The sequence below is a fragment of the Alligator mississippiensis genome, chromosome 2 (genome assembly GCF_030867095.1).
Source record: "Alligator mississippiensis isolate rAllMis1 chromosome 2, rAllMis1, whole genome shotgun sequence".
NCBI lineage: Eukaryota > Metazoa > Chordata > Crocodylia > Alligatoridae > Alligator > Alligator mississippiensis.
The window spans coordinates 274,723,650-274,739,585 of NC_081825.1; the positions used below are offsets into that span (position 1 = coordinate 274,723,650).

General features: G+C 42.5%; 1 protein-coding gene across 3 annotated transcripts in view; it reads right to left on the minus strand.

The window, feature by feature from the left end:
• CCDC88C (coiled-coil domain containing 88C) overlaps positions 1-15,936 on the minus strand; it is a 143,224-nt gene that overhangs the window by 116,094 nt on the left and 11,194 nt on the right. For all 3 annotated transcript variants that reach the window (XM_019481665.2, XM_014596443.3, XM_014596445.3), the window contains exon 3: positions 15,623-15,731. In XM_019481665.2, the coding sequence (XP_019337210.2) occupies positions 15,623-15,731 (109 nt within the window). The remainder of the gene's footprint in view (positions 1-15,622; positions 15,732-15,936) is intronic.

The following is a 15,936-nucleotide window of genomic DNA, read 5'->3' on the forward strand; positions in this document are numbered from 1 at the left end:
CTGCTCCAGCAGCTTACGTGGCCAGAGTGTCCAGCCTCTACCTTTCTCCTCCCATTTCCACTTCCTGCCTCTAGCCTCAGCACTTGGGGTCAGGGTGGGATGAAGCTAGGCATCTGGAAGGTGCTGTACATGCATCAGGAGAAAATCCAAACAGCCCACTCTGGAAGAGAGGAGCTGCATACGTGTGACCGCTGAAGAGACTGAGCTGCCTAGGCTATGCATGCAATGGGGAGAGCCTGGGGGTCTGCAGCTCACATGGCATGTGGTCTCCTGTTGCCCAGAAGTTGGGCAGTTCTGCCTTAGTGAATACTTTCCTAGCTTATTTGCTTCTACTTTAAAAATAAACTGTACTTCCAAATTACAAAACCAGTTTTTCACAACAGAACTTTGAAGCCTTCTTGGTGCAATGAGCACTCCAGAATCAGTTATTTCTACAAACAGCAGTGAGAATTTAAGCAAATGGAGAGCTAGAATTCCCATTTTTGTGCTAATGCTGCAGTACCTGGAATATTCAATTGCAGCCAGTTTCAAATAAACTTTTTGTCTCTCGGCATAACCTAGTTATCACCAACTTTAAGGCTTTCAGTGTTAAACAAAGGAAACATCCCAAAATACTACTTCATACTAAGTTTACTGGATAGGAATCAGATTTTACAGGGCATCAAAACTAGAAGAGTCAATCTCATCTGTTTGCATAAGGATGCTCAAAATACAAGGTATTAGCTGCAAGTAAACTGAGGATGGCATTACACCAGGTTATTTCATCATCTTTCTAGGGTTACCAGGACAGCAACTGGTGAGCTTTGAGGGGTGGAGCTGGCTACATGCACCTGAATAAGATCAAGCCTTTAGCTTCCACTGAATTTGATACTGTACATAATCACCAAAGACCCCTGAGGATGAGATCCCTGGTTACACATCTACTGCTTCATGTTTCATATCTAGTGGGTTCCACAATTAAAGCATGACCTACAAAACATGCTTTGATGACTGCAAATCTTGATGCCCTACACAAGAAACACACACCTAATACACTAATTCCATGCTCTGGAAAAAGAGAAGAGAAGGTTTAGACTGCTGTAGAAAAACACAACAGCACTGATTAGTAAAAAAAAAAAAAAAAAATCCTGAAGGAAAAGCTGTTACCTCCCTCATGAAAATGCTACACGCTTTTCTCAGCAAGATGCATAAGAGACATCAGCTCAACATATCTGAGCAAGACTGAGGCACTCATTTGTGCAAGACTGAAAGAAAGTAAGGATGGTTTAAATTTTAAGTATTCAAATAGTTGCTATAAACACTGAAAAATGGATCACTGATAAGCTCTGACAAATACCTTGACATTGGTAAAGGTTGCAAAAGGCTGTCAAGGAGAAGAGCCAAAGCAAACTGATCTGGCCTCCAGCACTGCTTTAATAAATATTCATACATATCAAAAAAATCTCAGGGACCCACTCATGTATAATGCTAATCACCTTAAGTCAGTGCTTCCCAAACTTTTCCTCAGCATGGCCCCTCACTGCCATCCCACAGGTCCGTCGTCATGTCCCCCCCCCCCCACTAATCTTGTGACCCCATGTGGGTTTGAGACCCAGTTTGCGAACTGCTGCCTTAAGTTATCCTTCCGCAGCTGGCCGCAATTGAAACGCTGAGAATGAGCTTCATTGTGAATGTTAGCTGACCAAAGAATGAAAGCAAAGTATAACTTCAAGTCAAAACACTCTAAGGAAAACAGGCAGTTAGTGTCTTGTAAACAAGGCTTCAGACTGCAAAGTTTGGATGCAGAATACCAGCACACTCCAGCTGCAGTATCTGGATTCTATCAAATACCAATCCCAAATTTTAATCACGTCTCGGGTGGATCTGTTTTGTTTGTTTGAGGTACATTTTTATTGCTGTGAAAGGAACACAGGTCTGGCCAAGTGTCACTTTAGGAAATGCAGGATCTCTCATCAAGTTTGAAGACTACAAAGAAACAGGGTGAGTTTATTTAAGACCGAATGCCCACGCACTCAAGTGTAAGCACCTTTTTCAAAAATGGAAGCTTTTGTTACAGTCTCATATCAGTCTATGCCTTCTGCCTGTAAAGCCATAAAGGTATATACATGTGCTATTCAGATAAGCCTTTGCCACAAATCATGACACCAAAGAGAAAAGCTTCCAATACTGCTCCAGTTTTTCAAAGTCTGGAAATTCCTAATTGTGTACTTATTTTCTTTTCAAGGCAAAATCCAAAAAATGACTGGAAGACATGAATTACACTACAGCAGGGATGTCAAACTCATCCAGCCAGTGGGGCCAGATGAGCATCCCTGAGCTAGTCAGCGGGCTGGACCAGGAATGACCCCCAGTGAAGTGGCTGTGGCTCCATGTCCAGCTTGTGCACCTCATGTACCAGTGCTGCAGACTGCACAGGGGGTCAGTTTGGGGCACTGTCTGCAGCCCACATTCTGGAATGCCCCCCTGTACTGCATGCAGTACTGGTCTGAGCCTGAATGCTGTGAGCACCACATGCTCTGTGTTGGCCCTGGGAACTGTGTGCACAGTGGACCCTGGAGCCAACCAGTTGCACACAGCACATGGAGCTGAACCAGCTGCACATAGCATGGGCCTGGGCCAGGAGCTACACTCCATGCAATGCCCCACTGACCTGCCCTGCACACTGGTTCCGGGTCTGGTGGAGTGCCATATCGAGTACACACCCCATGGCAACCCACCCTGTGCTGCATGCAGTATGCTCAGCTGGTCCAGCCCCATGTGCAACAGGTAGCACAGGCCAGCTCCAGGGTTCACTGTCCACTTGGTCCCCAGGGCCAGCACAGGTCATGCATTGCCCATGGGCTGAACCCAGTGCTCCACACAGCACAGGAGGTCTGGGTGCAGGCTTGTGCTGCCTGCAGCATGCATGGTACTGGGCCCATCCTGTATGCAGTACACAGGGCCAGGGCTGGCACATGGGGTTGGTTCAGTGACCTGTGGGCAGATCATACAGTTGCATGTTCAGATTCAGCCCACGGGCCATATGTTTGAAACCTCTGCACTAGAGGGTAGCTCCTTAAAAATAGGAAGGGTTATACTGAAGCTCTGCTTTGAAGAATGATGAATAGTCTTAAAAGGCTTAATTATTCATATAAATATGCCCATGGTACTCATCCACAGAAAATATAGGATCAAGAAGTCAGTCTATTTATTTCTACCTTGTTTTTCAATAAAGATACTATGAATTAAACTTAATTAAGAATTCCAATGAGTGTGTGATCCCAAAAATAAGCCATCTCGGTCTGTTTTAGCTTAATTAGTTCTGGAAATCTTATGGGAATAAACAGTAGTAAAGATCTCCAACCAACCAATTTCTACCATGAAAACATGGGTATGGAATATATATAGGAAACAAGTCATTTTGAAATTGATTTTTCTGGTCAAATACCCACTTTAAAAACAAAACATTTAATTAGTCAAATTAAGTATAAAGATTGAACTGCACTTGATTTTAAGATAGCTAATATTCTGAAGGAGTACAGACATAAATAATTTTGGTTTCAAATACAAGACTTTTCCAAGAGAAGTTCACCTATTTTCATTCTCACATGGTAATGCTTATGGTTCTCATGGGACTACAGCCATTTAATCTTACCGCAACACAGCTGTTCCAAAATAAACTATGCATTAACCCCAATATGACCCTCTCTTTCCTCTAACACACAGTGCACCAAAGTGACACAGAAGCACATCTTCAAGTGAACACCAGTTGGATACTAGATTCCATTCCAAATATCATGCTGGTGGGTGAACTTTTCATGTATTACTATATGGACAGCTTAAAAAAAGGCATTTTTGGGCTGCCATGGACAGAACAATATTTGTTTTTCACTTTTAAAAGCTTAAAGCAAGTACATTTGACAAACCTTTTAAAATAGTCATTTAGCATAAAGAGATTAAATCCAACAATTTAGATACAGTTTTCTGAAGAAAGAACTGAATTTACTGCAGTTAAAAGACTTTAATGGTATTTAAAACTTCAACAGATTACATTTTTAAACACATTTATGATACTTTACATCCTACAAGTGTTAGACTGGATTTTTAAAAGGAATGGCAATCTCTCAGAGTTATCAAGATTATCTAATGGGCTCTATACATGCTATTATAAACTCTAAAAAGCAGATTAAATAAATATCCAGGGACTTTTCATAATGCTAATTATTAAACTGACAGACAGTGACAGCTCCATGGGGGCCACTTCAGTCTGTTGAGTAGATTCGTATTTAGGGACTTTTACTGGCCAGATTAGCGTCTGACAGAATTTAAAAGCTTAACTCCTTAGCTCCTGGATCTAGATTGTAACACCCTATACGATTAGACTCAATAGTCACCAGCACACGCATACTCAACTTGTGTGAAAACAGTAGTTCTCAAATAACTGAGAAACTCTAGATGTAGTGTTTACACAGCTGCTTCTCTGAGTTAAAATGAAACAAGAGTTTATTTTAAAAATCCTCTCTTTAAAACCCCAAATGAACCCACTGCATCATTCTGGATTCTAGATTATTAGGTGACAAACCTGCAGTTTAATACATGCAACAAGATGCCTTTCCCAAATAGTGCTGATACAAACTATGTCAAAAAGTCACCATTTTCATGCAGTTTACTTTTATTACCAAAGGAAAAAGAAAGTCACCCAAAGGAAAAAAAAAGTAATAAAAGTATTACTGAAGCTAAAGACATAGGCCCTCAACCCTGCAAGGTCAGAGATGCAAGTAGACCTCTTTGCTTACTCAGTAACCTACCAAAGTCACAGAAGGGGTTATTAGCTTGCAAGATCAGGGCCTTATTCCCTTACTTGCGTACGATAGATTCTGGATGGAATGGAAACCAGAATTCCAAAACAGAACAGATCTAGCATGGCATAACATACATCACTTATTTACATGCTGACATATAGCAACATCTTGTGCCTGGATTATATGGGAAGTTACTCATTAACAGAACATATACATACCCAAGAAAATATCACCTCTCTTTTTGCTCTGCCAAGAAAAGCAGAAAGCCTACATTTAGGAAACTGCTATGCAGTTAGAAGGTCTGTTTTGCAGATTCATGGAATTCACATAGACATCCCTTTAAAATAAATACATGTATGCAGAGAGCTAAATTGAATGGAACCCACTACAGAAATGCAACAAGCTAATGCAGACCTGTAGAGCTACAGATGTTGTAGCTATAATCAGAGGTATTCAGAACAATAGAATTTAACAAAAATAAGTCTCTTAACTATTATATGCTGTACACAGCATATGGGCAATTTTTCAACAGAGATGAAATTGGCAGGCTCCCTGAAAGCCATTCCTGCAAACCCTACTGAGGCAAAACGCTAACTGATTTAAGTAAGATTTTTGCCTGCGTCAAAGCAGCAGGACAGTCAAGAATGTCTGGTGAGGTTGTGTACATGCAGTGACATACGCTTTAAGTCTAGTACCCAACTGTTTGTGGTTAAAAGCTCATGTAACAAGATGCCTTGTGGTTTTAATGTTGCAAGTCACGCAGCAACTATTTAAGAGGTTAATACTGGAATAAGTAAAGATCTTAAAATAAATTTACCAGGCAAAAAAATCAAATTAGAGCACAGACCTTAGACTTCCCCCTTTTTTTCTCCCATATAAAGCTCACAGTGGAAACTTTCTATAATTCAGAGCACCAAAATCAGAGTTTTAGTTAGTGATACATTATCAAGGGTGAAAGTCAAGCACAGCTCAGTGAGTGCTGAGCAGCTATGTCAAATAGCATAGGAACCATCTGCAGCCTCTATTCCAAACAACCACTGTGCTCCAGATCTTGGTGATGACCACCCCAAGGCAATTAACCCTGCCACCCTACTTGTGCTGTCAGAAAAAAGTGCCTCTTTGACCCTAATTCTGATGAGGAGCTAGAAAAAACAAGCCCATCAAAACCATGGATCAGAACAATAGGGGCAGCTGCTGCACACCACACAGCTCTTCTTCCCCAAGCAATTTCTAGTCAGCCAGGAGCCTAGCCTTCTCTCTAATCAGCCTTTACTATCTCTATTACAGTAGCATGCAAAGGTCTAGACTAGGGTCTGGGCCCCACTGTGCTAGTCACTGTACAAACACATCTTGGGACATGGCCCCTCTCTCTCAGCTCAGTTTCTTCATTTGTCTGCACAATGAATTCACACCCTCCTAGCTTATTAAGCAAAATAAAAGACAGGACTACATAGGCACATGCCAGTCTATTCTGCCTTTTCCTACATTGTAGCTCCAGGAAATTGCAGGCCATAAAGTAGTTTACAAGCCAGTCTATTCTTCTCCATCTGTTTGAGGTTGCTATTTCATTCAAGATTCAAATGTATGCGAAGCCTCCGGGGGAAAAAAAAATGCGCCTCTTGTAGATCAGCCCTCTATTAAGGCTTCAGACATAATCCAATACATCAGCTAAATGCATCCCAGAATCACAGCTAGAAACCCAATAGCAGTATTCTCATTTATGCAAAAGCAAGCCCCTTGGACCATATGAAACAGCAGGTCTTAAAATAATCTGTAATTACTCTGATTAGACACCAAAGTGATGATTTTTTACTGATGGGGGAGGGGAAGGGAGAAAAGTCAACACATCATCATCTTCTAGAAGTGCATATGGAATAATTCTCACCATATGGTATCAGACCTTTTCTGTCTGGTACACAGGAGCAGCCTGTCTAGGTGCCTATTTATACAGTCCCTATCAACATAATATTTGAGCATCTCACAATCTTTGACAGCTTTATCCCTACAGTAAGTTTAGGGCTAATATCCCCATTTTGCAGACAGGGAACGGAGGCACAGAAAGACTAAGATTTTGCCCAAATAAATAACAAACAAATTTGGCCAATAACAAAGAAAATATCACCCATAGAAAGGATTCCCTTTCCTAGCACCCACCATTGCAATATTTGAATGCCTCTATAATATCAATATTACATACCATACAATTCGTAACCACAGCATAAAGAAAATGTGTATAAAAGAAAATCTGATCAAAATTGTGGGTGGCAGAGGCTCCATTGTGTTAGGCATATCAGAAGCCCAGCAGAAGACAGTCCGCGCCCCATGAATAGCTACTTCTTTTATTGGATGGGTGGCAGTGGCACTGGGAGCAGCACTGGGGGGAGAGGAGCAAAATTTGGGGTGGCTGAAGCCCCCTCTGTAGCCCCCCCCCCCCCCCCCAGCACTGCTGCCAAGAAGAGCCCAGTACAGGCCTGGCTCCAGCTCACAGCTGTAGCCCACCCTGTGCTGATCTGGAGGCACACGACCCCCCATGCCCTCCCGGGGTGCATGCAGTGACGGGAGCCGCTTCCACCACCCCAATGAGCTGCGGCTCTGTCCCGTGCCCCGCCCCAACTCAGCTGAGCAGTGCCTAACTCCTGCCCCCACCATGCCTCTTCCCTCCCTCCACAACAGACTTACCAACTGCATGCAGCTGTATCAGAAATTGGATCAGCATCAGCCAATATGCCTTCTTAAATATTGACTACTGGTATCAGCCCCCAAAATCTTTATCAGTGCACCCCTACCCTGGACCATCACAGGTACAACATTATGGGAGTCTATACACATGCTCTGAGGTAGAAGGGGGGAGCTTTAATTAGAGAGGCTCTGAGAGATGCTTTAGTTTAAAGCTCATTGTGGCTTGATGAGCTTTAGATAGAGTGACCCCGCCATCAGTTTGAAACGCTGGGATGCTGAATGTGTGTGACATGAAGGCTGCTGGAGCACACCAATCAGCACGCCCCAGCAGACTCTCAGCAAACTTTATTAATCAAGTCTGTTCTAATGCATGCTAATTAGCAGAGCTCTGTCATGTGTATAGATGGCAATGTCCTTTGACCCACCTTTGAGGGGCACCTTAGTGCTCAAAATTACAAAGGGGAAAACAATTCAGGTGATAAATCTATATTACGAACAAATTGTGCTCTCAGTCCTATACTGCTTGGAGAAGATATTGATAGATTCATGAAGTTAAAGTAGTTTGAGTGAATTTGTAAGAGAGAATTTTTCTGTTTAAACTTCTGATGTATTGGTCTGAGAGAAATTCTGTGCTTAATAACCTTAGATTCTACAATGGAAGATGAAAAAAAATCCACTGTGTTCACAAATTGATAAACAGCTTGAAAAACCATTAGAATGTGACAGCATTTAAGAATTACAATTCTACAGAGGCCTATTTAACAGAAGAGGTACCTAAACAATAATCCCAAGAAACAAATAGGAGGACCAAAATGCATGTGTAAAACTGATTCCCTATGCAGGAGGAAATGGAGTTTCTCCAGATCTGCTAGGTTCATTTTGGCTAAAGGAAATATGTTCCTTATGAGTGTTACTGGTAAGTGTAGATTTATGCTTATGGTTTTGTTGCTCAATAAAGAAGGTTGTGTCAATCTACCTGAGCTGCCCTTTCTACTAGAAGAGAGATTTAAGTTTACCCAAAGGGATGTGGTTTACCATTAAAAAAAATACTTTCAGCAGATAGACAGCCCCAGCTTCAGAACTTGTATCCAAATCTGGGACTTGGAATTTGAACTAACTGTAACAGAAAATTCTACATCTGCTGCTTCGAATACAAGCTGGAACCAAAAACAGAGCAAGGTTGTTTCCTAGTTTGGGTGCCACTGAAGTGTTGCACCAGTTCTTGGCCCAATCTACAGCCACAACATTTTCTGAAAACATCCTGTATTTTAATGCAACTGTCCTTAGATAAACGGATGGATATTATGGCATCTACCTGTGCTAAAGTCCATGTCCAAGCACCTCCTTACAGCTGTGCATCTGTGATGACATTATTTCACTTCCTGGTTTAAAAAACCCCAAAAGTCCAGGGATTTTCTTTGCTTTGTATTAGATGTTGAGCAGCAAAGTAAGGATGAATGAGAAGAATGTATCCTAAAAGCCAGGCACTCTTATCCAACCCATCACCATTCCTCCTCAGTTTTGCCAAGTCAGTTTTGGAGGGGTAAGTAGGATTTACAGCAATATGAAATGTGTACACACAAATAAATCTTGGTTCCAAGTCCTTTGGTGAAAGACTCCATATTTACTTCCCCCAACACTAACTTGAGAGTTGGAGTTTACCGAAGAGACATAAGACACTTAAGAGAGTGAAACTGGTTCCACAATTGTTTTAATAGCAAACTTTTAAAATGAAGCAGTATTTCCAACCCACTTAGAAACATGAAACAATCTTCCAAGGATGGGTAAAAAAATTGGCTGATGGGGTGCACCCAGAGAGTAGTGGTGGACGGGTTGTACTCAATCTGGTGAGATGTGAGCAGTGGGGTACCCCAGGGCTCAGTCCTCAGGCCCGCACCGTTTAACATCTTCATCAACGACTTGGACGAGGGGGTGGAAAGCACTCTGTCCAAGTCTGTTGATGACACTAAGATGTGGGGCGAGGTGGACACACTTGAAGGGACAGAGAGGCTGCAAATAGATTTACACTGACTCCAAAAGTGGGCAGATGAGAACAGGATGGGGTTCAACATAGACAAATGCAGGGTGCTGAACCTTGGGAGAAGGGATCCACAGCATACATACAGGCTGGGGAGTTCCCATCTTGAAAGCACAGAGGTGGAAAGGGATCTTGGAGTCATTACTGACTCGAAGATGAACATGAGCTGCCAATGCCAGACCGCTGCCAGCAAGGCCAGCCATACCTTGTCATTCATCCAAAAGTGCATCTCAAGCTGGTCCAGAGAGGTGATACTCCCCCTCTATGTGACTTTGGTCAGACCGCAGTTGGAGTACTGCGTCCAGTACTGGGCGCCGCACTTCAAAAGGGATGCGGCCAGCCTGGAGAGGGTTCAGAGGAGGGCCACCCACTTGGTGAGAGGGCAGCAGGACAGGCCCTACGAGGAGAGACTGAGGGACCTGAACCTGTTCAGCCTCAGCAAGAGGAGGCTGAGGGGGGACCTGGTGGCTGTCTACAAACTCATCAGGGGAAATCAAAAGCAAATAGGTAGAGCCCTTTTCTCCCCAGCACCACCTGGGGTGACAAGGAACAATGGTAATAAGCTGATGGAGAATAGGTTTAGGTTAGAGATCAGGAGGCAGTATTTCACAGTTAGGGTGGCCAAAATCTGGAACCAACTTCCCAGGGAAGTGGTCCTCGCCCCTACCTTGGGCAAATTCAAGAGGAGGTTGGATGATCACCTGTCTGGTATCTTGTAAACCCAGCATTCATTCCTGCCTGTGGCAGGGGGGTCAGGTTAGATGATCTGTTCAGGTCCCTCCTGACCCTAGCTACTATGAAACTAGTAAACTATGGATTTCATGGCCACAGCTACGAGAACTATAAGCAGCAAAATACTGCAGTGACCACACAGGCAATGCTTCTTCCAATGGCATTCCCAATCCACATTCTTTATATGCAGCCTCAGAACCCACACAAGCACTAGCCAAGTGATGATAACGTTCATTTTTTTTCTTCCCACAAACCCAAGTTTTTATGCAAACTACAGGGATTTTTTAATGTGGTATGTGTGATTTGAGCAATGACTGGCATTTCTAAAGGTTAGGAATCTAGCATATTGAAAACTTTCCTTCAGTTGCTTCCAGTTTTTCAAACAGAGCTTAGAGTAAATTTCAGTGCCCAGGAAATGTGTTGGACCCAGGTGCTGATGCTCAACACTGCTTCTCCCAGTTTTCTCCAGTCTACCCTGTCAGCTACTCCAGGCCTATTCCAAGTAACTACTCCAAAGCTTTATAGGCACCATCTATACATACTGTGGAACACTGGCTGCACTAATACTGACTGTCCTAACATGCACAGCCCTCCACTGCTTCCTACAGCTTAGGGAAGGGTCGGGTCTACATCCTGGAATGTTGCACATTCTCTGCCCATTATCCTCTCTACAGTGCAGCTAGACCATCATACTAGCAATCATAGCAGCACTAACAGACTGGCTGGGGTCAGCCATTTTTTAAATGTCAACTGACTGATCAAAGTAGGGCTACATGACACCTTGGCAAAGATGCAAGTAATTAGTCCACATTAGGGCTCCTAGTAATACTGTGAGAATTTAAAAGAAAATTGTTAAGAAAAGATAAGGCCAAGATGATTTACTATGAACCAAGGCCAACTCTGGTTATTGTAATGATGCTGAACATGTCTTGGATCTGTCAGTCTTTGCACTTTAACTGTTTTTCCATGGCAACTTAACTTTACCCATGTCATAACCCAATGAGTTTGGTGCCTTGGCACTATGGAATTTTCTTGACACACGAGAGCCTCTTGCACAGCGAGGGTTTTTGCTGCATAAAGAACCTGCGTGCAGGAGAGAGTTCCCGCCACTTTGCAGCTGTCTTTGCAGGATGCATTCTCTTTGCAGCACAGAAACGCACGGTGCAAAGAGTTCCCGCCATTCGGATGCAAATTCGTGCCCCGCAATTGGCTAGTGCTAAATTATTCACACGTGGCGGCCAGTAATTGGCTTGCTGGCCGTTTAAAAACTAGTACGACTTCCGCTCAAGTCGAAGAGCTTTGAGCACGCTGCAGAGTGCCTCTTAGAGATCCGACTTGCGGCTAGCTGATCGATAGACTGATCACCTATCGATCCTTCTTCCCGTCGCTGAACGCAGTCCCAGACGTACCCTTTTCCCGCCGGCTTGAATTACGGACGAGTTTACTGGCATTGGCCTCGCCAGCTGGAGCAACTCACATTGTTGTCCAGACGACTGAACCATTTCCGTCGCAGCCACCCGCGATGTAAGTAAAGTTTTTTGCAACCATTAAGCCTTGTCAGCCTCTCTATTCACCAGCCAGCCCTGACGAACGAGTAATTTCTGAATCACCTCGAGTCGGTTCAGCCCAGCTGAGACAACCCACTGCCTGGAACTGCTTCTGCTGGCAACAGGTGAATTTCCTGGTAAAAAGAGGGGCTTTGGAATTGCAAGGATTTGGTTCTGTATTACCATTCTTTGCTTGCGAATCTCAACAGAAAGACCATGCATGCATGTTCACTAGGAGGTGAACTGGGGGAAGTTTGCTCTTTGTAAGCTGGACAGCAATGACAGTGGGAAAATAATTTACCCATGACCAAACTATAAGGTGTGCACCAACAAATGAAACAAATAGCTTCCAGCAACCTGAGCCACCCAGCTCTCCAGAAATCCTTTCATCAACTTCTGCATGGATTAGTTACAGTCAGTAGACTGGGCCTGGTTTTGCTGAGCCATCTTATACCTGAAAGCAAATATTAAGGGACCAGCTTCCAACTAACTTGTTCACATACTAGCAAGAAACTCACACACACAGCACTGACACAGTGAACAAATTTCACACAAACTTCCCAAGGTATTATCACAGTTCAAAAAGTTAATGATCAGCAGCTTCTCCTGCTAACCAATGCCACGATGTTCATTAAATGGAATTAGTAACATATACTCTTTAATACGTGAGAAATCCCAGAACAGAATGATTACATTGCTTTATTTCAAGAGATAAGGTCTCTCATGGACCACTAGCAGAGAGCCTGTGAAAGTGTGGCTGCTCAGACAGTGGGAAATGCAGAGACTCTACCTGCCACCGTTGGCAATTGATTCTTATACATTTCCATTCAAAATATCAGAAGCAAAATTCTCTCATCATAAAAGCTGTCAAAGTTTTTCTCCATTTTACTGCAACAACTTTAATGCAACCTTAATGGAAAGCACTTTTTACAGCCCTTGGAGATCAAGGTTGATGAGAGGCAGGTAAGGTTCCTTTCATGCATTTACCCTTCCCACTTATGTCCAGTAAAAAAAATGATGAGACATGGGTCCAAGCCACAGAGATCAGATCCAGATCCAAACTTCCCCAATAGCCAGGAGGCCTGTCACAGAGACAGAGCTTCAAAGTTCAGATCCAGGTTTGCTCCTACTACTGAAAAGGGCATTTGGATCCAAAGTTTTGGTTCAAGCTCACTTCTCCTTTCAAAAGAATATTGCCAGACACCAAAGCAAAGCTTTCTTTAACAAGAGATCAACCATATTGAACATATTTTATTTAACATTTGTCAGAAGCCAAAAAGCCAAACTGGTTTTGAGCTACTTGAGTGATAATTAAAAAAAAAAAAAAAATTGTGTCATTTTCATAGCTACTGGCAACTTCTTACACAGAGGCAGGGACTAAAGCACCAAAAACTGTTCTAAAGACCAAAAAAAAAAGAAAGAAAGAAGAATAAAAGCACCCTTTGGATTCACATCATCTACCACTGCCCTTTGTTTGATGATAAAATCATACCGGAACATCACCCTTGGTCCCCTTCAGAAACACTCCCCCAACTAAATAGAGAACTAGCGATAGACTAGATTTAGTAAAAGCACCAAGGCCAATATGGTATTTTTAAGCTTTTGTTTCCCTCTGAGGGAGCAGCAGTTCATTCTTCTATTGTTTGTCAGGAACCTCACCTCTCACTTCCAGACTGTCACTGCAATTGACTAGATGTTCTCAGCCACACACTAGGCTCCTAGCTATTAAATTACATTATTTGACTGTCATAACCATAAATTCAGGTCACTTAAGAATTCCAGCAGGGTAAAAAATGGAAGGCTTTTTTCAATAATTTTCACGAAGAGTTTCAGATGGCAAAATTCTCCAATACACCTTGAACTACTTACATGAGCTGCCTTGGCAAAACACTGGAACAGCCAGCCATCATTTAATTAAAATGATATACAGTAAAAGCTCTGTTATCTGGCATGAGTGGGGAATGGGGGGTGCCGGCAATCTAAAAATGCCAGTTACCTGAGGCAGGGGTTTTCAGCCAGACGTGGAGTGGGAATTGGGGGTGGTGGCAGCCGCACATGGAGCAGCGGCAGCACAGGGTGGTGGCTGCCGCATGTGATCTTCACCACCCCCACCCTGCATCCGGCCGGCCGGCCGGCCAGAAATTCCTGTCAGTAGAGTGTGCCGGTTACTAAAATACCAGTTAATGCAGCTTTTACATTAAGTCAGTGATTCTCAGCCAGGGTGCCAGGACCTTCTGGGGTGCTATGAGGGCATGGGTCCTCCCTGCCTGGCCACTGTCCTGCCCCCACTACCTGGCCCCTCTACAAGAAGGCAAGAACTATCACAAATAGTTTTCAAAATGGGGTGCTGCTCAATTCACAAGTCATAGTCTTCAGTCTCAGAAGGTTGAGAACCACTAGCTAGATTTTTTTTTTTTTTTTTTTTAATTCAAGCAATTCTTCAAAGAACAAGAGCCATTACAGCAGAGGTGACAAGACTCTCTTGGTGTCAATCACATATAGAAAGCATGGTTACTACACAGATAGACTTTAACTCCACCCAAATTAATAGGAGTTGAAGGCCATGTTATGTTATTTAAAAGGAAATCTCTCCTTTGTTGGCAATGAGGCTTTGGATTTGTCCCAAAGACCTTGATGTAACAGGGAAAAACAAGTTCTTTACATGTAACATGCAGATGCAAGAGTATTAAAATGTATTAACCTTGTTATAACGGCAGATTTTCATGAATGGACTCAAAATAATTAATTTCCTGCTACTATATTGTTTACAAATTGCTTATGCCCACGGCTCAGCTAGTGAGATATACTAGTAGTCTACAAAGCAGTGGTATGTTTCCTCTTTCAAATACAGAAAAAAAGTCTTTATTAAGTTTTCCACCAGCAGCCTCAGCTACTTCTCCCTGTTAAAAATAACAGCAAAACAAGTATATCTAGGATGCTTCAGACAGCTTTTTTGGGCAGGGTTTGGCTCTATGATATTCTAGAGTCTCTTCCAGCCTAGTTTTCCTGTGATTCTACAATACAGAACAGTTGTGCCAAACTTTATGATTACAACAAAGACAGCCCAGAAGCAACCAGGATCCAGATATGCTACCCAATTCTGAATCACATTTCTTTTCTCCCATACCCAATCTGTCTGCCCAGAGGGCCAAATTATTTGCACAAATTGACTTTAGGGTTCTCAGCACTCCATGGACTGGGCCATTAGATTCTTAGTCACGCAGTAAATTCAAAAGGATGCAATAAGAATACTACACACAGGAAACTGGAGTACTCACAAGATATTCAGGACTGTCATGTTACAAGGGATGCTCAAAAGAACAACTGAATCCTTTGGCACTTCTAAACAAGTGCATGACAATGAGAAGTCTGTCCTGCAAACTTATAAAAAGTCATAAATTGCTATTATTTTTTTAACAGATGGATTTATTTTCCAACATGTCTTTACAAATTAGAAAATTTTCTCCAGAGACCAAGTTTTCTATAATCAACCTGTTTCAAGCAGGGTTACCTGTTTTAAATAAAATTATAGAACAGCACTACCATTTTAAAAAACATGGATAAGGGCTGACTAGCTACACAGTGGTATAAACAACTACAGTATCTTTCAAATTCCATCTTGTCTTTTGCTTTGAAAAACCACTCATGAGCCACTGCAGAAGTTTATTGTATCACTATCACAGAGGACTGGCTATAAAGGCTGAACATGTTTTTACACAAACACAATTTCCTCCGAATTTCCTGTGGGAGGCTTCTTTAAACAGACCACCAGCTTCTGTACTAGCAAAGAAACACTACAACTATCGCAAAGTACCAATAAAAGCAAAGAAAGCAAGAAGACACACCTGATAGTAAGTCTTGATGTTTCTGACTAAGATGGTAAGGTTCTGGACTCGGAGGTTGATGTCATTGTTGATGTGTTTGTTAACACGCTGGTTGGTTGGCCGAGGATCTCTGCCAAAAAAAAAAAAGTTAGTTATTGAGTACTCAATCAATTGTATGCCTTAAACATTACAGCAACACAAAGGGGGTCTCTTAAACATCCAAATAGAAAATATTTCACTACATTAAATACAAACTTACAATGCACACCAACAACTTAACATTGCCTTTGCATCTGTGCAGCAACAGGAAGACAGTTTGGCACCTTGCTCAGAAC